This window comes from Phoxinus phoxinus (genome assembly GCF_949152265.1).
Source record: "Phoxinus phoxinus genome assembly, chromosome: 15".
NCBI lineage: Eukaryota > Metazoa > Chordata > Actinopteri > Cypriniformes > Leuciscidae > Phoxinus > Phoxinus phoxinus.
In genome coordinates, this window is record NC_136890.1 from 17,979,532 (window position 1) to 18,005,386 (window position 25,855).

Here is a 25,855-nt window from a genome sequence, read left to right on the forward strand (position 1 = left end):
CAGCGGAAACAATAACCTGGCTTAGGTCTATCTAGGGACGTTGGGACAACAGCTGAAACAGTGGGCTTAAAGTAAGCCTGTTTGGTCTCACGGTCTTTTTGCTTTTGAGGCTTTTGGGATCCAAGCTTTGTGAACTGACTCTGAAGTTCTGCAATCTGTTTCTTCAAGTGGAGCACATCATCACTCTCCGTCTGTTTGGCTTTCTGCTTACTGAGCTGATTTTGAAGTTTTGTAACTTGCCGTCTTAGTTCTGCAATCTCTCTCCCCTCTGATGCCGCACTATTATCCAAGTCAAAAGAGCTTGTGGATACAACATTTGAGCTGACTTTATGTCGATGCACATTCAGATGCTGACGCATACGGCTCTCTTTGGCAGAATGTCGATTTTCTTCACTGCGTAACTGCAGAAGCAGTTCAGAAAATGAAGGTGGACTCTCTCGTTTAGCCTCGAGCTGGAGGTTTGTTATCAACGCGTCATTCCAACAGCCTCGACAGAACTGTTTCAAGAGCTGTTTATCAGCCTCAGCATTGGAAACGGCACCTCTTTTTATTGCTTTTAAGAGAGCAGCTTGTAAGCGCTGTAGGTACAAGGAAGGCTTTTCACCTGTATTTTGCAATGTGTTCAAGAATCTAGCAAAAAGATCATCTCCGTCCTCAACTGCATCAAAAGCGGAATCCAGAATGTCAAGGTATGCATTAGGTAGAGCTGTGGCACCCAGATGCCTCACAATTTCCGATGCTGGAGGTAATAAGCTGTCTAATATTTTCCTGGATCGGTGCAAATCTGAAAGAGAAGGATCTTGGAGAATCAGTTCAACACTCCCTCTCCAGGCATCATAATCAACTTCAGTGGTTGGACGTGGAATTTTCCCAGAGAACACTCTAAGTCTGAAAGGTGCATGCATGTGGGAAGTTCCCTCATTCTTTATAAGATGTTCGACTACCACACGCTGGATCTCAGGTGGATTTACATCAGCCACATCGAAAGCTGCCATTTTCTTTTCAAAGACCACTGAACGTACGGTCTCCGGGCTTTGACAACCTTCTGCACTTTTCCCTTCCTTGAATGAGGCAAGAGGATCATGTGTGGGAGTGCCAGTCCCCAAGGAAAGCTTTGGTTCGTTCTCATCTGTTGCGGTTTCAGCACATGACGTAGTGGCTTGAGATAACTGTTCTTGCAGAAGTTCCTCAAAAGTCTTTCCACTAATTGTAGCTAATTTCTGCAGCTCAGCAAAGTAACAGGCGGTAGCTTGCTTGGTTGCTGCTGGCAAGTAGGCACTTGACAAGAGTGATATGACATAAGAGACATTATGAGAGCTTCTGAAAGTGTAAGGTAACACTGGCTTAAGAGTTACAAGGGCAGAACAGCTTTCATATTCTACAATAACGTCTCTGTGAAAAGGCGACTTTGGGTCATCTACTCTCAGATGTCTACTAACGTGTCCGTGCTTATTTAGAAATTCAACCAAGTCTTCGTCACACTCTGTGTCAGTCAACCCACGAACTATCACGGAGTTTGCAACTTTAACATTCTCAGTTTCAACGATATCCATGTTTCTAAGGACTAACGTGATCTCAAATTTGTATAATCTGATTTCTCTTTTTGTTTTGTTTTAGGAACCCGTTCAGGATATATTTACTACCACTGTTCTCCTGGCTGGCTCGCCAAGATTTATGTAACAAGGGCCCTCAACGTAGGTTGGAGCAATGGACCAGTTTCTAGGTCGGTGGAGAACAGAATATTGGCAGTAAATGAATCACAGACATCAAGTAAGGAAAGTATTTGTAATTGTAAATTGAATGGTCACATACATAAAATGGAACAGGATTTTAAACAACAACAACAATAATAAAACAAATAAAATTATACACAAATTATAAATTCTCTGTTGTCTTTGGGTTTTCTTATCTTATTCCTTTAAGATTTAAATTTCTTTCTTTTTTTCTTCTTTAAAACAATTTAATCAATGTTATCTATTTTATCTCTGTTTACATATATCTTTAGTAAGACTTTTATTAGATTGTTCTGTATTTTGGACAGGTCCCTGTCTTTCTTTTTTTTTACTTTTAGAGTTTAGGATTCTTATTCTATTTTGCTTTTAATGTTATAATTTCCTATACCGTGTTAGACAAACCAAATAATTTCCTTAAACAAAAATAAAATGGTGTATAACCACAATTTGACCAACTGAAACTTCTTTTCACAATGAAATGGTAAAAGGAAATTCAATATTTACATGTGACCCACATTCAATAACATTCAATAAACAACACTCTTGTTTTAACTCTTTGTGTGAATTGTCTCTTGAATAACGTCCAGAAAAATCCTTTAAGGCATCCAGTGGGTAAGTGCACAATCAGTTCAATCCTACCAGTTCGAAGAAGTGGTCCAAACAGAAAAGAAAAGTCCTCCTAATTGAAAAAGGTGATGTCTCTGGCGCAACGAAAACCTTGTGATACAGCAAAAGTGTCTTTTCCCCAGGCTCAGAAATCAGCATTCAATTTTGGTGGCTCGCCATCTCAAATCCATGAGAGAATTTTTCCAATGAAGCAATAAACCTGACCTGTTTTACCAAAACAGTGTCATTAACATTCAATATTATTTCTTTATAACTTTTCTGCTCTTTAAACAGTGTTTAAACATACATTTTCACTTTCATGACGAACGTGTGATATCTCACAGGCATATTGATAATGTGCAAATTAATATTCATTCATAGCTAAGCAAAAATATATTACTCAACATTTCAAAAATCATATTAACATTCAGAAAATATGCAAATAGACTTCACAGCGTGCATAATATGCATAACAACATAAAATACATCCTTTATAGAAAATAAAACACAAATAAACTCACCAAATCCCGAGTTTCAGTTTTTTTTTTAAACACCTTCAGATTCAAAGGAGCTTCACAATCGGCTAGAATCCGCACTTAAATCAGCAATCACCATTCTAAAACGATTTATCATCATCAACCACAAAGTATTATAAAGTTGCTTATAACCTTATTAAATGAATTTGAACAATATAAACCTTATTAATCCTTTCTGCATCACTCTCATCTCGTGTTCAGAGCGTCTCTCATCTCGTGTTCAGCGCGTCTCTCGCACTTCCGTGCGTCATCTGCTGACGTCATACGCAACTCGTGTACGTGTATTACCACATGTTCGGTGCTAGATTATAATGCATATTATTTTTATTTATACTTATTTAATTCACAATGTATATGAATAGATCGTTTCAACTTTTTAATTAAAAGTTTAACTATTAGAATACACAATTATATTATTTATTTAGCACCATTTTTAACATGGGTTACACAATACAAGAGCGAGTTTAATGCAGTCATTATCACTTGTTAGATATTTTCTAATTTGCTGAATGCACATAAATGCATTCACATGATCCGGTCTAATGATCTAGCAGCATGAAATACAGGAACAGTCATAAAAATACCACGAAAGAGCCTTGAAATGTTACAAAATCTATTTATATTCCAAGCTGAATGGGAACAAGAAACAAAAAGCTGACACTTTTTTCATTAAATCAACGAAAGTAGACAATAATTATGATCATTAAAAAAAGATGTTTTACTCTCAGAACACAATGCCTTTATGTGCTTCTCAGAAACTAAGTATGTTCTTTTTATTTTTACTTTTTGAAATATCAGTCATTTAGATATCCGCACAACAGGAAGGACATGATGTGCTTTTATATTCTGCTTTCATTCTTTATGTGTTTTGTAGGTGGGTTACGGTTGTTTAGATGTACAGAACTGGACAGTTATGGTCAAAATGACATTATGCTTCCTTTAGGACATTGCCACCATTATGTGGTAAATATAAGGGATTACTGTTGTTAATATAATGATGTTTACCACTGATCATGAGATTTCTTTATGGACAATACAATGCACTCTTCCAGCTCCATAGTGACAAAACCCAACACCGGCACAGATGAACTCATTCTCAAATTACCATGTGCAGTTTTTATGGAGAGCAGAGTCACACTGCACTCCTTTTGTCCCTTGCATGGTGACTCATCAGCGAGTCAGCGGACTTCGGATGTTTTAAAAGAACTATAATATTATTCCAACATGCAGTTGTCATATGCATCACATTTTGTTTGAATGCATTACCGTGGTTGTAGTGATAAAGTCTATGCATGCAAGCTGTAGCAACAACGCTGCCCTCTTCTAAACAGAATTCAGTAAACATAGGACGGCGTGGTTGTTGACTCTGAGTCATCCTTGCTCCTACACAGGATGGAGGGTGGGGAAAGCACCCATCTTAGGGGATTCAAATGTCTATAACCTGTTGACCAAGCAGGGATCCAGCTGACATCTTTTGATTTACTCATGCAGAACTAAATCTATATAAAGCAGGGGAGTTCGAACCTTTTTAGGCCATTGATGGATATAGACACAGAATAAAGTCCCCAGTCACATACTGTGTAAAATTTAGCGTTGCAATTTAAGCCTATAATGTGTATAGTTCTATATTAATGTAATGTTTAGAGAATTTATGATGCCTTCATTGCAAAGCCATTATAATCATCATATAGTGTCAAAATATAGTGCCTTAGGACCTGAATCAATCATAGGTGCATCGGATAAAAGTTCAATATAAACTCCAAAAAATCCTGTTGAACCCCTGTTGGAGGCAAATGGCACACAGTATTAAATGCCATAGCGTGAGAGACACGTGCTAAAGGAAACATATTTGCATGTATATTTAGAAGCATATTTAAACTATTCTACTGGTATGTGCATTACTGGCCCACATCAGCCCAACCTCCCTCAAGCTGTCCCAGAGGAGCTGCTTTACAGCAACATTTTCAACAATTTAAGTATGTCTCTGCTACAGAGAGAAGGAAATTATTAGACATTAAGAGGAAGCGTGTGAATTGCTGGAAAGGATATCGGCCATGAAATGACACTATGATATCCACAAATGTGTCATTTAATGGTAGTTGTGCAGCAAAAAAAGCTTTTACACTTTCCAGATTTATATTGATTTCAAATGGTTCTCAAAAACATTTCTGTCATGACAACTCTCGGAGAGATTGGCATGGTAATGGATGCGGCAATGTTAATGTATTTGGTCTTGGCGGAATAGATCTTATGCGCTGCTGCAAAGCAAGTACAGACAGAGACTTGTTACTGCCAATACATTCACAGACATGCTGCTGTGTGAGCATGTAAGACATGCTGCACATATAACATAAATGAATGAACCCTCGTAGCAGATCTATACAGGTGGAGCTGGGGAAGGTGGAGGGTTTCTGAAAGCGTGCTGCAGACTGATAACAGCAAACAATGGCAAGTATTTGAATGTTGAGCTGTAGCTCATTGGCTGCTGATGCCACAGCAACCAATCAGGTCCGCTATGTAGATAATGATGTGATCAGCCAGCGCCATCTAGAGTTTCATCACAGAACTTTGTATTTGTCAGTTTTTGTTAAATTTTCCCGTTTTCAATGGGGGAAAAAGCCTTAAAGGGGTCATGACATGAGAAACCAAATTTGCCTTGATCTTTTGGTATATAAGAGGTCTTTGTACCATTAAAACGTCCTGCAAGTTTCATAGCTTAAGACGTCCTCCCCATTATAAACTAATCATTTATTTAATCAAGCTCTAAATACAGCTCGTTCTGGATCCATGGTAAGAAGTGACGTCACGGTACGAAGTGACGTACCAACGTTTGCATAATGACCGCCTCCAGCAAAAGACAACTACGCTTAAAGCGCAAGGCAACTACGCTCATTTCGTATCGTTGTCGCGCCCGCGCCGCGCGCCTCTCAAGCGTTCAGTCGACGAGTGGGTCTGTGTACAGGAGTGGGTCTGTACACAGCGAGTGGGTCTGTGTACAGGGAAATTACGATGCCACGCAGATGTGCTGTTTCTGGCTGTGGACAAACAACATCTTTGAATACGCCTCGAAAGATCCAGTCGTCAGGGAAAAATGGATGCACTTTATTTTTTGCGGACGTCTCAGTCACGGCAGTGTTAGTTTAAGCGTTTGTTCTATAACGTTACATTTTAAGGATGACTGTTTTGAGAAAAAATCCCAATATGATGCTTGGCTTAATGGCTTTGCCAGATAACTGTTGCTCAAAGATAAGTCCGTGCCGACTATTCTGGGCTCAACAACGACGACGCAAACTTACTTTTTATCACTGGCTGATATAAACACATTTTTATAAGAGAATCTTGAAAATATGTCGCCTTTCTAGTAGTCCTACATGTGATAGAAAATTAAAAATGTTGCCTTTATCAATGCTGCATCTTCAAAGATGGCCTGTGCTGTGCATGCATTTTTGTCCGTGGTACACGTACCCTATCATTTCATTGAAATTAGTTAAATAAATGTTAAACTGTTAGCAAATTAAGCTATAGGATAATTATGCAACAATAATTTCAAGTGTCTTTCAAATAATTTCACGTTTTCAAGTGTCTCGGGTTACAATTTTTTTATTAATTCAAAATAGTTTCACTTTCCATGTGGACACGGGCTGATCCAGTCCTCGTTGTTGTGGTTCATTTTCCTCTGATTCCTCATCTGATTCCGGCTCAAACGTTTTATCCATAGACAGTATTTATCGCAAGAGCCATCGCTTCGCATGCATCACCCGCTATTAAACAGTTGCGCCGAATCCGCAAATCCGCGAATGTTCTGGCTGGGGGCGTTAATAATTGATGCATTGGTGCATACTGAAGTTAGCCAATCATAACAGTGGGCGTTAACACTGAACTCTTAAAGGGGAAACACCCCCAAAACAGACTGTTTGAATCAGAGGATGAGAAACAGGGTGGGAAAAGGTCATAAATCACTACATTTTAAAAGTTTTTTGTAAAAAAAACTATAGTAATACTATATTTGCACATAAGGGAACATAATAATAAAAATAAAAAACCCATGTCATGACCCCTTTAATTTACGTGATTAAATGAAATGCATTTTGTATTTGAATGTGAAAAATCTGGAAACATTAACAGAGCCATTTTCTGACGTACTACGTAGGATTAAGAGTGATTGTGTGTGAACATAAAAATAGCATTTGCAAATATTTAAAATGCATTCGTTTACAAAAAATCTAGTTCTTTTACTAGTAGCCTACTTTTACGTCTTTTTTTTTTTATTGGACATTGCTTTACCATGGAAACGATACTTTAAAACCTTGTAGCAGGCAAAATTTTTGTGATATCAACTTCAAATTTGGAACACAAATTAGTTAGACATATGATTTTGTAAAATAAAATTGTAAAATATATATTTTGTATAAAAATAAAAATAAACAGTTTATAAATTTGCTTTCCCCTAAACCTAAACTTCTATAGGTTTTTTTTTTTTTTTTTTTTTTTTTTTTACTTCTGCAATAATCTGCTGAGTGTCTGCTTTAACCTTATACCTGTATTTCTAAGCATTCATGAATTACAACCATTTAAATTCAGATATGCTCCAAAACGGGGGTGACAGTTAACAGGTTAGATTTCTTTAATACTTGTATTCCTTTAAATAAAAAAAAGAGAAATGTGTTCCTTGTTCAAGACATGGTTTTGGCCTTGCTCATCATGTTTTGTTGCTCCAAGTGTAAGATTTTGCACTGTATCTGTATAAATACCTAAATATGCTCCCCTCACTAAAATAACTTGAAGAGTAACAAAGCATATTTATATGATAATCTTGCATGGTAAAGTAAATTATGTTATACGGCAGTGTAAAATCCAGGACTTCATAAATGAATACTGTAGCACTGATATGATTCTTTTGTCACCAAAGTTGTGGGATGACTTGTGCTTTGGCCATGCTTACAGCACCTGGTGATCATGTGGGCTGGGATGTGTTTGGGCATGTGGTGCTTACAAAGACAACAGCAGCTCATCTCCCCCTTACAGCAGATGAATCATTTATGACTCATTCTGACTCATATCGAGAGTGTCTGTCTACCACCCTCTACTGGAGGAAATGAGAACCAGCATATGGGCTGATAACAAATGAACATATACACATACACTTAAAATACAGTATGCTGTGGACCGTCTTGAAAGGTGAATGCATGAAACATGTGAATGTGGTGCCATCTAGTGAATAAACTGCCCTGTGGTGCAACTCTGCAAACTAGGGCATGATTTGAATTATACATGAGTATGTTTTCATGTGAGCATGTTTCAAGGACATTAATAGTTTTAGCTGTGCTGAATAATTTCACTGGAAAGCAGTTACTGCACAGATAAAGATTAAGCATTCCCGTTTATGTGGAGTTCTTCCTGAAGGCTGGCGTATCATTTCACCATTCGCATGCTTTCCCAGCAGCCCCGATTTATCACCCTGCCTGGATGTTCACTCAGCTTCCTGTTTCCCGGCAACAAGCATCAGTTCTGAGCCTCCACCTTTCTGCCTCCAGGAATGTTTCTTCTTTTTTCCTCCAACACATAGGCCTATTACATAATGAAATATGCTGATTTACTCCTTTAAATATACACCTCATACCTTGTGCATTGCTGCTTGCCTTACCAGGACTTTTATTGGATCATGTCAATAGATTAAAGGGATAGTTCACCCATAAATCAAAATTTTGTCATTACTCACCCGCCTCAAGTTGTTCCAAATCTGTATGAGTTTCTTTCTTCTGTTGAACACAAAAGAAGATCTTATAAAGAATGTTGGTAACCAGATTGACTTCCATAGCAGGAAAAAAAAATACTATGGAAGTCAATGGGTGCCGTCAACTGTCTGGTTACCAACATTCTTTAAAAAAATCTTCTTTTGTGTTCAACAGAAGAAAGAAACCCGTACAGGTTTGGAACAACTTGAGGATGAGTAAAGTAATGACAAAACTTTATTTTTTTGGGTAAACAAGACATTTAACAGTCCAAAACTTTGGAGAAAATTCGAAGAACAGAAAGAAAATCGACAAAACCCTATCCTCAAGCAATATGCATGCAATGCAATGTATAACATGGTGTGGAAAGTATGTCCTGCATAATAAGTATATGGGCACATGAAAGACATTTAATGCATATTTTACAAAGTCTAAAAAGGTTCTTGCTTTCACAGGAATACATTAAAAGTAGAAATGGAATTGCAGTGTGGCACAGATCCACGAAATCACGTCGGAAGTGGCTATATATAGCTAGCCTAACAAGGACGACAATCTGTGTTTTGAGAAAATCTCTTATGATAGTCCCTCGTATCGTGCGCTTCAGGAATTCAACTGTATTTGTCAGTTTAAATATAGCCTACATTTGATAACTAGCCTAATCTGCTTTTTTGTCTCTTGAAATCAATATCTTAAAATTTAATGTAAAATGCAGTGTCTAGTAAACGTTACAGAAATGCATCAAGTAATTTTCAGTCACGCATTTAATGTGATATTTCTGCTACTTTCAGTATTTTTTGCACTCACATGTGCATGAGTTGTTTTTCTACTATCACGACACTGGTAATTACACTGAAATGAGTCAATAGCTGAACATCGTGCACGCCTTATTTTCATGTGCTAAGTTGTATTAACCACCAGATGTCGCTGCAGTCATATTTGTTGGTATTCTTTTCACGCCATGTATCCCATAACAATTTTCCAGTTGTTAGATCTAGACTGCAGTGTTAGTGTTACACTTAAACAAGCGGTATAACACACGTTCACTTAAATGCCTTTAAAAGCTCGTTTGATCATGCTTATTGTCTACCTTTGCACTATTTGCATGCTTGGTAAATGCTGTAGTCAGACATAGAAAACAAAATCATTAAAAAGCTCATCAATGAAAAAAGAAATGTGCTCTCTCTATAGCTTAAAAAAGAATGAATTGTCTTTATAGGTTTTCTTACAAGCATGCCCTTGAATTCCCAAAACTACTAAATATAATAACAAAATGGCTGTATTATCATCATATTTCAGTCATGACAACTCTCAGAATAGTTTTAAAACATTTTATTAATGTAAATAGAATGTAGGTTTGGTCTTGGTGGACTAGATCTACGCTGCTACTGCTGATGGAGCTATGGTTGCTGCTACTGCTGCAGAGCAAGTACGACTTGCTTCTACTAAATGATCGAACCATAAAATTAAAGGAAACATGCTGCTAGAGAGGTAGACCCCCGAATAGCTGAGGCAGGTGGTGCTGGGGAGGTGGAGGGGTAGAATGATAATTTGCATAGCATGCAAAGATGTGCATTCGTTTGGATGAGTTGTCATATAGGGAAATAGTAATGGATTCGTGAAATACATTGACTGGGAACATTACATCGAACAAACCAATGCTTATAGAGTTTCATGGCTGAACTATTCGTGTATTATAGTAGTAGAATTATTATCAGTCAAATGCATGAGACATTAAGTACTTTGGGTGTTTCATTTATTGACCATAGTACAGAAATAAAGTGACACTCATCAACAGAACACAACAGGTAATGAGCAGTGTAAATAAATAATGCATGGCATAAAAATGGTCACAGAAATAAACACTGTAACACTGACTATTAATCACTGTAAGGTTTGTTGTGTGCATGCTGTTGATTACATTATCTAAATGGTAGGTTTATAAAAAAAAAATGTTTTCACTCAGCAGTTTATTAAAGTGCTAAATCTAACAATCTTGCATTCAATGGTGTTATACACCGTTGCTTAAATCTTTTTCAAATTTTATATTTTTCTAATGAAATATTACATTTCAAATATAGGCATCTAAGTTTTGTCAGTTATTGTTATGAATAATTAAAATATGAATAGCATATTTTATATACATGTTTATATTTTTCACACGTCAATATTTCAATGGATGTTTCAATAGAAACATCATGATTTCGGAACTTTGCAATACCATGAAAAATTCAAAACAGAATATGATTAATAATCTTTCAAATTAATAAATTAGCAAGTTATCTTAATTTTATATAATGGAAATGTGGATAACTCAAAGTCAAATGTTTTCCTGTCATGTAAAGTTAGAAGTTGTTAACAATTTCAGCTGAATCAACCATGTGAATAAATATAGTATTCCATAAATACAATACAGAAAGCAGTTGCCATGTACAATACAGTGAAATCTTCCAAGCAGTTTATTTGACTTGTCTGCCATACTGATCATTATCTGTGAATGTAATTTATTTTAAAGAAATTACAAATCATCACAAAATGTAAAGTGAATTTGCATTTTCCTTGCCAGCATGCAGTCTCCATGCAAGTGCATTTTTATCCTCTCAAGGGGCTAAAGACAATTTCTTTTAAAAACTATTGTATTGCAAGAGAAAAAAAAGAGACTTTCACCATTGGTTCTCCAATGGAATAGTTGTTATATCCTCACTGCAACATACTAGCACAAGAAATACAGTCATAAGCAGTCCCAAGCATAATCCACAAAGTCAATCATTTCCACAGAATTGGAACACTTGTCATTCACAAAGTTCTGCACATCCCCCCCACCCTTTAAGTGTTTTAATATTTTGGCTAATTTGAGCTTTGCCTATAGGAGTACACAAAGCTCAATTTAACAGATTTAAATCCATTCTGCAGAATGAGTTTGCCTCAAATATCAGCTCAGAAAATGCACAACAACAAAAAAAGCCTTCTGATTCTGTTTGGGCCAATTAAATATATAGTAGTTGCTGAAAAGAAACAGATTTTAAGACAAGACACATATGCTCATATCTTCTAATAAATACTGTACATAGCTTTTTATCCCTTTAGCAACTCGTATTAATTCTTATTTTTAGTGCCATACAGAAAACCAGTAAATATAGTCTCCCTATTAAAATACATATCTAAAACATTAGTCATTTAAGTCTTATTTTATACAGTAAAAGCTTGATAATGCTGGATGCATAGGATTATATAATGTCATCTAGAAGGTGTGGTGCACCAACCCAATCAAGCATCCTTGGTTCAGACGCTGCCATGATCATACACATAAACTGCTTTCCGGTTCTCTTATCAATGGGATAAATTGTGGTGGGGGTGAACCTTTTGTTGCTCTCCACAAACTCACAAAGCTGGTTGTATATTTGTGGGAACTCGTGACGAAGGAATACACCTCTTGTACGAAGCTCCCTTTGGATGTTAATGAAACAAATCTCTCTTGCTTTCCTGCCCTCTTGGCCATCCTTGTCAATGTCAGATGTCCCAGGAGGAGGGGTGAGAATCAGAGTCTCCATTTCACATTCTTTCTTAAAGATTTTCTTATCTGGGCTTGAGGAGGCCAATGAGACCTTGGCATACTTGCGAACTGTTGGCGTTTGTAATTTGGGTGAAGGAAGTTTAGGCACTAGGTCTCCAACAGCAATGGATACATTCAGGAGGAAACATTCAGCGGGGTCATACTCCTTGCCTGCATTCTGCAATTCTTTGCAGTATTGCCCAAGGTTATCTTTAAAACTGTCTAACTCTCGAAGGGACAGGTATGTTGGAGAGATGGTAAGGCTGTCAAGACCAACTTGAAGAAAGTTATCTGCACACCCGGGGTTTGGAAAACCCAGGAACAGAACGCCTCTCCCGCGGGAAAGAAACCCTACCCTAGCAATGCGCGAAAAAGCTTTATGAATGTCAGAGTTCTCACGACAGTGCTTTAATATGTGCCTGCAAACACTACTAATGCGGCCATAAAGGCAGTTCTCTTTATGCGTGTCCCAGTCTTCTCGCCTACAGTTTCTGGAACAGTAGTAGGTATAACAGCTGTGGCAGGACTTGAAGTACAAGCAAGCATTGAATGTAGTGTCTTTGCGTAAGCATTTCCTGTTGGAGCACACCATAGTGTCATCCTCGACTGCAATGTGGTTCAAAGAGATGTCCTCAACACTCCGCTGAAAACCCTCACAACCACTGTCTGGGTCTTTAAATGTGTCTGGGCTGGTCTTTGAAGAGTCTGATTGTGTGTTCAAAAGTCCTGAATCCTCTTGATCTATGTCCCTCTTCCCTTCTTTGGTCTCGTCATCTTGAATCAATTGTTTGAGTTGGTCTATCAGATCCTTGCTTGGTCTCCTGCTATTTTGAGGTTTGTAATCAATGACTAGGTCGGCAAGCAGCTCATCAAGCTGTTCGAGGCTTTGCTGCAGGGAGTAATTATTGTTCTTCCTCTCTGTGGTTTCTGGTGGGTTTGCTGGTCTCTGTAAATTCTGTAAGTTTGCAGTTTGACATCGGGCTGTATTTTGGGTATTCCAGCTGATTGTTCCCCCATCTCTCTTGTTGCTATTTGCTGCACGGATGTCATTGTCAGTTATTGTAATTTCTGGGGTTACAAACCATTGTCCCCTCGCACTGCTTTGTCTGTCACCAGCACACTTTTCTAGACAGTTTTCAGAGAGTGACAAGGCGGCGTAACGTTTCGGCGAACTAGAAAGGTTTACAATAACCGGTTGTTGGTTATTATTCGAAGGAACTCCTGGTCTCCCGTGATGGAGAAGGTTCTCGTAACTCCTGCCTCGTGAAACACCATGTTCTCGCTCCAAATGAGGGATGAGAATGTTGTCCCAGGATTTTGAGTAGTTTCGGACATCTGCTCCTAAACGAGTTGGCTCTGTAAAGTCATTGGGATACCAAGGGCTTATCGATGGCACTCGCTGAGGAGTGGCCTGTGAGGATGCGTACTGACTGGAATAAGTAGCAATGCTTGACCGGTGCCAGTCATCTGAAAATACCTGGGACATACGTGGCCGCCGCCGTCCCTCCGTTTGATATGCTCTCATAGGATTGTTTATTTCTGCTGGGTAATGGCAAGGCCGTGTATAGAACATATTTGAGGGGTCAGAGGGAACAGCATATGCTCTTGGATCCTCCTGAAAGTATGTTTCACTCTGAGGAGGAGATATGAAGTATGGCCCTGGCTCACTCACTGAATATGGTCTTCCATAAAATGGATCCAAGGGTTCACGATGGGAATCTGCATAGTACGAACGCACAGGCAAAGTATGAACCCAACGAGTCCTTGGGTCAAGTACATACTGACTACTGATGGAGGGATTTTGGCTGTTGCTGCTGTTAATACTGTACTGGTCATCCTGATAATATGTCCTACTCTGTGGTTGAACTGGATACCTGCAGGGATCGTCCGTGTAGAAGAACTTGGTTGGGATGTTAGGATTAGACAAGGTCCTGTGCTCCCTTGGGTCTCTAAGAGAAGTCCTTCTCAAAGGGATCTCCCCAGACTGAATGTAACTACCAGACAAGCTGTTGGGATATGCTTGCCTATATTCCATGTTGTAACACTCACTAGGAGTAGGCGTTCTAGAGGTGGACGTCTGACTTGGAAAAGAGACGTTCCTGATCCCTGATGTTGAGGAAAGCTGCCAGGGAACATTACTTCTGTGAGTAGGCATCTTCCGTGCAGTGTGCTGGAGAACTGAGGCATCTGGCTTAATATCAACACGGCACCTTACATGGGGAGTGTTAGTTTGTTTCTCCTGTCTACTCTCCTCAAAACAATCAGAAACATAGAGGGGTGTGTGGGGTTGTAACTTGATTGGATGAACTTCGTTGACTAAAGCCCTGTTTGAATGAGAGGCTTCTCGATTTGGCAAACCTTCAGATCTCTTCTGGGGGTCCACGGGAGATCGACGCCTCATGGTTGCCGGTGGAGAGACATTGATGGGCACAGGGGTCAGGGTGGCTCGAACCCTGGGAGCACTTTTTGAGCGAGGCTTACCAAGAACATTAGTCCTTGCTGCCTCATTGTTTTTGTCTGTGCTGATATGTTGTTGGGAGAGTCTTGAGTTGAATAGATCTGGTGAGGAAAAACGCAAGTGTCCCTGCTGTCCAATGCCATTCCAGACTACATCCTTACTTACTGTTTGCTGATCAGACCTGTAAGGATACTCCATGGACGAGGAAAAGTCCTTTGGGTCATCCAGTGACTCAATGAAGTCAAAGCTACGGCAATGTCTTTTGTTAATGGTTTCGAAATTTTGATCCAGTGGGCCAACCATTTGGCAATCACATTGCTTATAAGATTCAGAGTACTTTGAGAGCCCAGAGTTAGGGCCAATTTTTATGTCTTGATACAAAGATGATGTTAATATGTCAGGGGGATCCGTACGTGTCATCTTAAATGCGCCCCCCGATATTTCCCCCCTCAGTTGGTGTCTCCTAAAGAGAATCAAAAACAGCCTTATTAGATACACATTTTCTTTAAATAAACCATTTGCATATCTGAATAGTATGTATGGATAAAGGATCCCATTTAAAGTCAGCTCTCTCAAAACGACCCACTTATGCCTAGAAAAGAACATAATGGATTTTTAGATGAAGATGAAAGAGATAATTTTATGACTTATCATTAGATTTGCAAAATACTTCGAAAGGCATTCATTCACAAATATTCTTGCTTCACAACGCATACACTGGATCACTGTTATACTTCTATGTACACACATGGTCAGTTATATAGGCATCATTCACATGGCTGCCAAATTTAAAGTAAAAAGGCATTTTGCAGAATGCTAAACAAATAAAACAACACTGAATGGAAAAATCGGAATTAATTATAAAGATGGAGGCATTGCTTCATCTCAGAAGAATAAATCAGTATATAAGAAAACTCCTTTTTCAGTGAAGGATAGAACAGTCCTCTCTAAATCAGCTCAGCTTATGCTCTGTTAAAATTAAAGGTTTTCAGATTCACATACCAATTAGTATTTTTAAAAGTTCTCAAACACAAACATGATATAATACCATGATTTATGTATTCGGGGTCTCTCTGTTTTGCACATAATAAAATCTTTTAAAATGTATATATGAAATGTAATATGAAAAGGTATAAAAAATGATTCAAGAATTTAAAACTATTTTTGTTTTTCAAATGCAAATAATTTATTTCCATCAATGCAGATGCTTTTTTTTTTTTACAACAACATACAGTTTTACCGCATCCTACTGCAACAGCTCTACTCCTGCTCATTAATAATAGTGCCACTCTGGTCTTTGGGGAAATAAAAATGAATAGAGTGAAAATAAGGTTAAAAAAGGAGAGCATATAAACTGGGAAATGTCAGATGGTAGTTTCACATAGATGATAGATATGTTGCACATTGTTCATTTAGAATGTAGAAGATCAGTTCTGATCCCAGAATTCAGTTTCAGCTGCACATAGAAACACACAAGGACCATGCAAGTGATGCACATGGTCTATATTTATAATTGCTCTGATTGTTGCTGTTCTTCAGTTCTTTGCTTTCTTGAGACTATGTATTTTTTTGTCTTATTAAATATTTGCATTTCAAAACAAAGGGTGATTTTGATTGTGTTTGTCTACACCCAGCCTCTCTGTGTGTGACAATTATGTTGGTTGTTTTTTTCACTGAATGCTTACCAATGGTCAAATTACATCACTAGTTGAGCACAGTACAAGGCTTACAGTTAAGAATAACATTTTGTTTACCTACTATGGTAAATGGTGGAGTGGTACTATATATGTTACTGTATTTGGTTGCTTATTTATCCTGGGATACAGTAGAGTGTGTGTGTGTGTGTGTGTGTGTGTGTGTGTGTGTGTGTGTGTGTGTGTGTGTGTGTGTGTGTGTGTGTGTGTGTCATTTACAAAGGTTTAGGAGCAAAATTTGAGGTTACTTACAATGTTTGGCTTTTCAGGGATTTTTTTTAATGACAGTAGGAGCTACGGAGCCCCACATACTGGCTACCTCCTTTCAGCCATCCCTGAAAACCATCTGTTCATCCTGCTGAGAAAGGACCGACGAGCAGTCTACACACACACACACACACACACGCACACACGCACACACCTTCACTCTTTTCACTGGATATAGAATAGAACTAGAATTTCAGCTTTTCAACATATTACATTGTGTATGCACTTTTTGCACTAACAATACTAAACAAAATTCTTCATACACTGCAGGCCAAAGTCAAAGCACTGTTTCATATATATATATATATATATATATATATATATAAAATTATATCTAGTAAATGGTATACACAAATAAATATCAACATAAACTGACATGAGTATTTTTCTGCATCCTAAGGGATGAACTGACTGGCACAGACAGTGTCAGTGGCAACTCCTCAAAGAAAACCTCAGGTGGACAATGACATTACTTCTTGAACATAAAGATTAATAAAACTCCACCGGGGCTCAGATCAGCTATTGTACTATTACATGTCTGCTGGAAACCATTTTCGGGCACAAACACAAAATTGCACTTTAAAATGCACTAAGCACTTCATCTTAGAAGCTAGGGCTGCACGATATATCAATTTAGCATCGATATCGCAATGTGTGATAGTCCCATCGCAGGATGTGCGATGTCGTGGTTGATCTGTGATCAGTACGGGCCACCTGCTCCCCGGATCGCAATGCATGCGATTCGTGGATTAATTGCAAAGTTTAACCATCATACAGTGAATGTTTAACATTTGCATGTGTTTTAAGTCTTGTCAGTTAAATCATCAAGGCAAAAAGACAGGAACTCGCACGCTGTTTTCTATGCGCACACACAGAGCCATGTAAACAGCACGTGAACACCAAATTCAGTTCTCTTTCCCTTTCTTTTGAGCTTGAACGGACACAAATAGGTCAAAATGGCGGTCTCGGTGAGTACCCCTGCAAACACAGTCCGTCATTTTGTAAACAATCAAGAAAGAAAACGGATGTGTATCATCATTATATTGGATCCGTGCGGGTTTTTTTTTTTAAAGTGAAAGAATACCCGCAGCTGTTTGTGTCAAATTTTAATCAAACAACAAAAAGGGAAAGATAAAATCACTTTTGTAGCTTTAACAAAGATAAATTGTATAAATGAATTAATTATATTTCATTTATACAGTAAATAGTGTTATTTTACATTTGATTATTCAATTCCTGTACCTGTCCTGAATACTGTTATATTTACCTGAAAAACTTAAAGCATTTTTATTTCACTTGTATCTTTGCTCTATTGTATTTATCTATGCAGATGCACTCCCCATAAAAACCACCCCAATCATCAAAAACTTTACAAATAGAGCTATTCAAATAATCTGGTGAAATTGTTTTCATATCGCAATATATATCGCAGGGGAAAAAAATAGCGCAATGTCAGTTTCCCCCAATATCGTGCAGCCCGGATGAACAGTGTCATGTGGTTGGCCGATTACCCATATTAACTACTTTGTGTCTAAATATCTTGAATGCCATCTGTACCTCTCCAATTGTTAAAAAGAAGCTGAATCACACATTTTGAAAGCTATTTATAAACAGTGTCACTCATGGTAAATGCTTACGAATCAGGTTCCTTTGGGCTGCCATTTTCACTGGTTCTGATTCTAGCTGACTAAGGGTATAACTGTCCTCTTGGTGAGCTAATATCTGCCCACCATCTCTCATTGTCCTTCTCCTTTTGCTCTTAACATTGTAGGTCACAAAAGGATGGAGAAGTAACATAAAAGCTGAGAAATGCAAATTAGGTTCACATATAATTAAATAAAATATTACTGCATCACCCCCGGTTGACCCACCTCTGTGTACAGTATTAGATTACACTGAATCAATGAGAATAAAAAAAAAACATTTTCCTTTGGTCAGCTAACCAGCATTTAGCATTAATTTAGAAGGACGGAATTATTTAAAAGTAAACTTCAACAAATAGAAATATAATGAGGACAAAAAAAAGAGAGCATGCATGAGAGAGGGTTTTGAGGGCATTGTCATTTTTCTTTTGGATTAAAACGTAAAAAAGCAAAAACGTCCATCTTGGGCAAAGTAGATGTTAATAATTCCCTTCTTCCTTTATGCAAGGTGGCTGATCAGCAGGCATTTTCACGGCTAGCAACAGAGCCAGACCTGACTGCCCTCACACAGTAAATCACCACCTGTCTCTGACACTTCCATCACAGTCTGCTTCCTTTCACTTCATTCATTCTTGAAAACAACCATGTTTAGGAAGTACAAATTATGCATGTACATTTGCAGGAGAAGGCATGCGAGTTCACCGGGATTTCTGAATAAACTGCTCATAAAATATGACGATCGTCAGCAAAGTCACAAACGAATCAGATCTGGAGTGAATCAGTCGTGATCGTGGATTCACTGAACGAGTCAGTTACAGACATTGTGCGAGTAATGAAAAATTCCTTTAAGCTACAGTCTGACTCCAAGAAACCATGACAGCAGAAAGTGTTTGCAGGAGCAGTTAATCTCACATGATGCCTATCTCCTTAAATACACAACCCATTCCTCAAATGAGCTTGCAGAGTAGGGTTTTTTTTGGCCGGATATGAGGCAAAGAGGCTATATTTGGACACAATGGATAATGGGAAAGATGCATCTGAGTATCTCAGTGAAAGCAGCCCAGCTGGATGATTCTGTAGAGACTGTGGATTGGAGGCGAAATTTCTTTTCTTCTCCAACAAGAAAGCTCAAAGGAATTTTTGTAGAACTGAAAGTCCAAACGATTATACCTACCTATGAATCACAAATGTCTTTGGTTTTTTTAGTGTATAAGGTCATGAGAGAAACAAGTGGAAACTTCAGTTTGAACTATTCAAACATAATGTCTTTATTCAGCACATTTATTTTCCTCTTCAATTGAACTACAAAACTAGATCCCTGCTATACAATCAAAGCTGCATTGCATTTTTGCCACTGGCTAATTCAGTAGTTTCTGAGAACAAATGAGAGATAAAACATAAAAAAGAAAATATTACGGCTATTATATTATGATGTGTACCTACCACCTGGGGGCACTCCACCATTTAACATCTCATATAGAATGGATTTAGACAAACACATTGCTAACAATTACACTTATTACACTTACTTAATTTAAATCAATAAGAACAACAGCACAATCCACTCAGCCCTTGAGGGGGTGATTGTCCTTAACATTTCATTATTAATGCACTCATGCATGTCTGTTGTACTATCTAAAACTTAATGGGGAAACATATTTTTTAACTCTAGCCTCTAGTTTGGATATTTGGATTGCAGAAAAGTGGTCCAAGTGGTACAATAATATTGTACAATTATTTGTTCATCTTTTTTTCTCCAAGCCATTGCATTTATTCAGAACAACAGGTGCAACATACCCTATTATGATTGCTGCAGTGTATAAACTCTTTTAATGGGTTTCAGCATTTATGGTCTGTTAAAATAAAAATAGGCGAGCAAGAAAAAAAAGATATGCAAGATAATCTCTCTCTCTCTCTCTCTCTCTCTCTACGTCGTAGAGTATAATTTTAATAGTAAGTAAATAGTAAGTCCTATATTGTTGATTATCCATTGAAACATCTATGATAATGATCTTTTTTTTCGATTTTAGGTTAAAGGTACAAGGAAAAGTGTCATTTTTTTATTTTATTTTATCATAGCAATCACTCCTCTGCCTTCACAATTTCAATGTAATGGTATTAAAGCACAAAAAATCCATATGGCCTCTCAATTAATATGAGATGATAAAAATTATGTTGCCAAATAATTATAACATTAGAAATAGTTTTAATTAGAACATGCCAAATCTCAGGACTTGTCAACTTCCCAAAAGTATTTTATGTCAAGATTTCCTACTGTTAAATGTAGGCTATGTTACATTTATCCACAGATAAGTATTAAACTTACTCCTACCTAAAGCCTTCTCAGGACAAGCACACACTGTGCCACATGCTCCGTCGCCTGGATACCTAGCAAAACCACAAAGTCCTCAATGCACAATCTCTACTGACTTACAAAGCAACCTGATTTACAAGGTCGCCATAAAGCGTAGCGTGTATGCACATCCTCTCTCCTCGATCTTTGATAAGGATCGTTAATGAATCTGACGAAGCTGATTAACACGTCGTGGTTTTACAGTCCTGCGAAAGTGCAGTGCGAAAATGAAACCTTTGCCCATCGCACCAAAAATGTAACACAGAAGCACACTTTGTTCCCATTTATTGCTGCGGCACGATCCCCGCACTATCGAGCATCTCTCGTAAAATGACCTAACGTTAATGTCTTTAGGAGCAAAACACACCAGTGAGACGCAAAACCACTGCAACCTCATAAGTTTTGTTTTTCCAGAGTATTTCAAGCTTTTAGGAGTGTGCGCATTTATCTTACCGTCTTCATCCATAGTTAAGATCCTGAAGGTGCTGATAATCTGTGGATTTGTGTATCAGTGACTGATCTTTTAGAGATTACGTAGTCTCCATATCATATTAGATGCTGTAGGGTGGGCTGCATCAAACTCCTTAAGTATTGTTGTTTGCCCAGTGCCCACGGGTTTCGGGGGCGTACTGAGACGAGACGAGGGGGTGTGACCGCATCCCTCATGCGTTGCGTTTCTTGTGTGAGATGCCCAGTGACTGCGCATGCGTGCGATGATGGGTGCGTGCTTGAACCCTTCCTGCGCGCGTGTCTCATGCACACGAATCTCATGCTGGATAGACATATGCGATGGCACAGTTTAGAGACATGATTTTAATTATGAAGGTGTCATATCTTGCTGACAGGCTCCAGTATCTCCATGCATCCATCTATCTATCTATCTATCTATCTATCTATCTATCTATCTATCTATCTATCTATCTATCTATCTATCTATCTATCTATCTATCTATCTATCTATCTATCTATCTATCTATCTATCTATCTATCTATCTATCCTATCATTCATTCATTCATTCATTCATTCATTCATTCCCCTATAGGTTAAGTATTATTGCAAGATGTGCAAGTAATGATAATAATTAATTCATAATATAAATACTTTTTAATGGAATGTTTGTTAGAAGAAATAAACCACAAAAAAAGTTGTGGCATGCAGGGCTCCAAGGTCAAATTTCAAATGTGCACCTCATTTACACGTACATTAATACATATATTGAAAATTGTATTAATTTATTTTTATTTTTTTACTGGTGGTTTTTTTTTTGTGTGTTAAAGCTACTCTTTAATATTTATATTATTTATTTTTTAATGGGATAACATTTTTTAGATGTGAAATTCATGTTTACTGTATTGAGAATTCATTTTTATTTTACAATTATTTATTTTTACAGTAAATGGCCCATCCGAAAATAATGATTTTATTGGGCAACCTAACCTCAGCATTTCCTGCCTTTCTAAGAATAAAACTTTATTTGCACTGTGGCTCCTGCCCCATTTATTCAATTAGCTGAACACGGAAGTGCACGATAGCAAAGTACTGCTTAAGGGATCAAGTGAGACATGTATGCCATTGATTTACACATTAGTGTGATATGTGGCCGGCCGATGTTGTGGGCTATTTAATCAAACATGATAAAAAAAAGGCACGTTCAGTGAACTTGCACTATAGCACACTGAATGAAGACACTATAGGATCATGAGTAAAATGCACATATTTGTAGTTTGAGCCATGGGAGCAACCTATAAGACCAGGCTTGTTAGTCAGCTGAATAGTATTATTGTAGCTGTAAATCCACTTGTTTCCCTCAGAGTGAAACTTTTATTGCTTTAAATCCTGCTTGTGTGCATCCTACAATTTTAAAGTGACTGACGGTCTTGTAATTTTGTGTAACTATCTCACTGGAGCAATTGCATTCCTTATTGGAATTTTCTTCATGCAATGCGGTGAAAAAGAGCAACAATGCTTTTGATAAGCACTATTTTCTCAGTCTGTCATTTCAGTGCACAACACTGCTAGCAGCTGACATTTCATTCTTTGGTTTTCTTATTATCTATTTTCTTCCTGGTCTCTATAGCGCGTATAGTGTGCTGAGGTGTGACTCAGCTTTTATTCTGTGTCTCAAGGCATCTTTCTTCGCCTTTTGTCATATGAAAAGACAGCCTCGTCAGTATTCAGTTTTGAGTATACATAATAAGGAGAGAAACAGAAAGAAAGCATTGTGTAGTAAGATAAAATTAATATATTAAATACACTGTCAGTTGCACTTTTTTTTAAAATGCAACAGTATAAAAACTGTCAATTGGTTATTTGAATCTATCTTAATCTATCAGTATAAAAAACTTTATTCAAGATAATGCATAACTGTAAAATATGGTAGTGCATGTTTTACAAGAAGTAAAAATTATCAGGTATTTTGATGGCATTTATATATTTTTTCAAAGCAAAACATTTAATTGTATTTCTAATAAGTAAAATAATTGCCTTATAATTTATGAAGAAATGGCATTTCCAAAATTCCATGTGTGAACCTTCTCTTTTGTGTAGATTTTATAAATAAATAAATAAATATTTTTTGTTATGAATTTTATGTTCTGTTACAGTAATAAGTTAGAGTTAATATGTATTATTTTAGTGCCATGTGTTTCTGATATGTTTTTGTGTTTGTGTCCGGTAACACATCGGAGATTGGCTTGTATCTTCTGCAAAGTGGCTGTCTTTGAAGGATGGTGCAAATAAAAATGTTTGCAGCCTGTAAATATTGACACAACAACTAAGAGTAAGATCACAAATGGTTCTGCTTATCATTCATGTCAGGAAACAAAGTCATGTTAAGGTACCAGGTAGATACAATACAAGCTAATCATGGATTTTCCAGGATAGTGGCATCAAATCATTGAAAGAGTTCTTATAGATTTTAGATATGACCTAGAATCGCATATATATCATATATAACTCATAATATCACCGCTTCAGTCATCTCAATAATAACACTCTTAGCCGATGACCCCTCAGCTGTTCTGCGAATAATCAAGGCAGTGCACAACTACACCTGAGCCTCTCTCTCTCTCTCTCTTTCTCTCTCTCTCTCTCTCTCTCTCTCTCTCTCTCTCTCTCTCTCTCTCTCTCTCTCTCTCTCTCTCTCTCTCTCTCTCTCTCTCGGCTGAATTTACGGTTATGCTCTGCTGATAGCAAACTCATTACAGTGTCGCCAGAAAGATCACAAGAGAGTGTCTGTGCGGCAGAGGTACCTTCAGGAAAGCACAGGAGAAATGAATTAGCAGAGACAAGACTGCTGAGCTAAGGGCTGCCATGTTCATCGTATCTTATTGCCGGAAAGACAGCTGAAAAGTACACAGAGAAGGCTTTTAGTAGTCTGAAGGTGACTATGACAAGTTTATCAGGATATAGTTGATTTTTAGCAATAAGCCTGTGTTTCACAGGCTGGCAAGCAAAAGGCAGAGACCCCAGTGTTACTGTAACATTAATGTCAACAGATGATGAAGATAAGTGAGGTGGTTCAAAATAATGGAGTAGTTTTATTAAATAAGGCAAAACAGATAATCTAAAGAATACAACACGACAGCGTGCAAAGCACAAACAAAACCAGACAATGAACTAGGAATTGAGGAACTTAAAAAGACATGGTGATGAACTAAATACAGACAGGTGTGATTGTTAATGAATGTCCAGGAAACAGATGACTGGCGGGAAACTAGAACAAAGGGAACAGGTAACTGAGGAGAAACAAATCCTTGACAAATAAATAAAAACCCAACTGTGACAGTTACCAGCTAGTTCAAATGGTTTACTGTGCACATACTATTGAACAACAGTCTTTTTTATTTAGAGTAAAAATCCCTAAAGATGATCATGTAAAACAGATTTTTAGCGATGACATATAGATTGTTAAGCGATGATATATGCTTAGAAGATGAATAGGTGAATTCCTGGTGAAGAACTACACTACCCATAATCCTGCCTAAGAAGTCACCATTTCCATAAGAAAATTATTGCAAAAAAACCTTCTGTAAATCCCCACATTTTATGTAACTAGATTAATCTCCCCACACTCTCAAACTACTTATATATTTATTTATACCATAGATAGTCCGGTCCTTCAATTTGATTGGTCGAGTGGGACTTTATTAATTTCTTGGACCGCTCCTCTTCTCCATTTACACCACATCACTGGGACCCATCATACAGGCACATGGCTTCTCTTACCACTGCTATGCTGATGACACCCAGCTCTACCTCTCATTTCAACCTGATGATCCCACAGTAGCTGCACGTATCTCAAGCTGCCTGGCGGACATCTCGGCATGGATGAAGGAACATCACCTGCAACTCAACCTGGCAAAGACTGAGCTTCTCGTCCTCCCTGCCAATTCGTCTCTACAGCACGACTTCACTATCCAGCTAGATTCAACTTTAATCACCCCATCAAGGTCGGTCAGAAACCTTGGAGTAACATTTGATGAGCATCTGACCTTCACAGACCACATCACAAAGACAGCTCGATCATGCAGGTTTGCACTGCACAACATCAGGAAGATCAGGCCCTTCCTAACTGAGCAGGCAACACAACTTCTCGCCCAGGCCTTGGTGATCTCTAGACTTGATTACTGCAATGCTCTTCTGGCCGGTCTTCCATCATGTGCAACTAAACCTCTACAAATGATCCAGAATGCTGCAGCCCGTCTTGTCTTCAACGAGCCAAAAAGGGCCCACGTCACTCCTCTGTTCATCTCTCTGCATTGGCTACCACTCGCTGCTCGCATCAAGTTCAAGGCATTGACACTTGCTTACAGAACGACCACAGGCTCAGCTCCCTCGTACTTTCACTCGCTCCTACGAGTCTACATCCCTACCAGAAGCCTGCGATCGGTCAATGAGCGACGGCTCGTGGTACCATCACAGAGAGCTACAAAATCACTCTCCAGAACATTCTCATTCACGGTTCCATGCTGGTGGAATGATCTCCCTACCCTCGTCCGGAATGCAGAATCCCTGACTACATTCAAAAGACAACTGAAAACTTATCTCTTCCGTGAGCACTTGACATAAAAAAAAAAAAAAAAAAAAAAAAAAACTTTTATCCTCCCTTGTTTGGCTTATGCTACTCTGAGCAATGCCTGAACTTTGTATTTTGAGCACTTCTTGCGTTATTTTTGCCTCTTCACGATGACTCGCTTGCTGTAGTCCTCAGTTGTAAGTCGCTTTGGATAAAAGCGTCTGCTAAATGACTAAATGTAAATGACTAAATGTAATGTTTTTTT

The 25,855-nt window shown here is 38.0% G+C and overlaps 1 protein-coding gene and 1 long non-coding RNA gene across 3 annotated transcripts; both read right to left on the reverse strand.

The window, feature by feature from the left end:
- Nucleotides 1-1,615: 1,615 nt before the first annotated feature.
- On the reverse strand, nt 1,616-3,128 carry LOC307011128. Its single transcript, XR_013800355.1, has 3 exons — nt 3,037-3,128; nt 2,861-2,955; nt 1,616-2,564 (listed from the first exon to the last, which is right to left on the reverse strand). It is a non-coding gene; the product is annotated as an uncharacterized lncRNA (long non-coding RNA).
- A 6,966-nt stretch (nt 3,129-10,094) lies between these two features.
- unm_hu7912 (un-named hu7912) lies at nt 10,095-21,252 on the reverse strand. Of its 2 annotated transcripts, XM_079637231.1 has the most exons (3): nt 21,026-21,210; nt 16,562-16,690; nt 10,101-15,078 (listed from the first exon to the last, which is right to left on the reverse strand). In XM_079637231.1, exon 3 carries the CDS (start codon nt 15,033-15,035, stop codon nt 11,832-11,834), a length of 3,204 nt encoding a protein of 1,067 aa, XP_079493357.1. In that variant the 5' UTR covers nt 15,036-15,078; nt 16,562-16,690; nt 21,026-21,210; the 3' UTR covers nt 10,101-11,831. The 2 variants fall into 2 exon arrangements, with proteins under 2 accessions (XP_079493358.1, XP_079493357.1); XM_079637232.1 differs by lacking the exon at nt 16,562-16,690 and having other exon boundaries at nt 10,095-15,078; nt 21,026-21,252.
- Nucleotides 21,253-25,855: the final 4,603 nt, after the last annotated feature.

Excerpts from the sequence above, each read along its gene's own strand:
- unm_hu7912 (XM_079637232.1), bottom strand. The coding sequence starts at position 15,035 with ATGACACGTACGGATCCCCCTGACATATTAACATCATCTTTGTATCAA.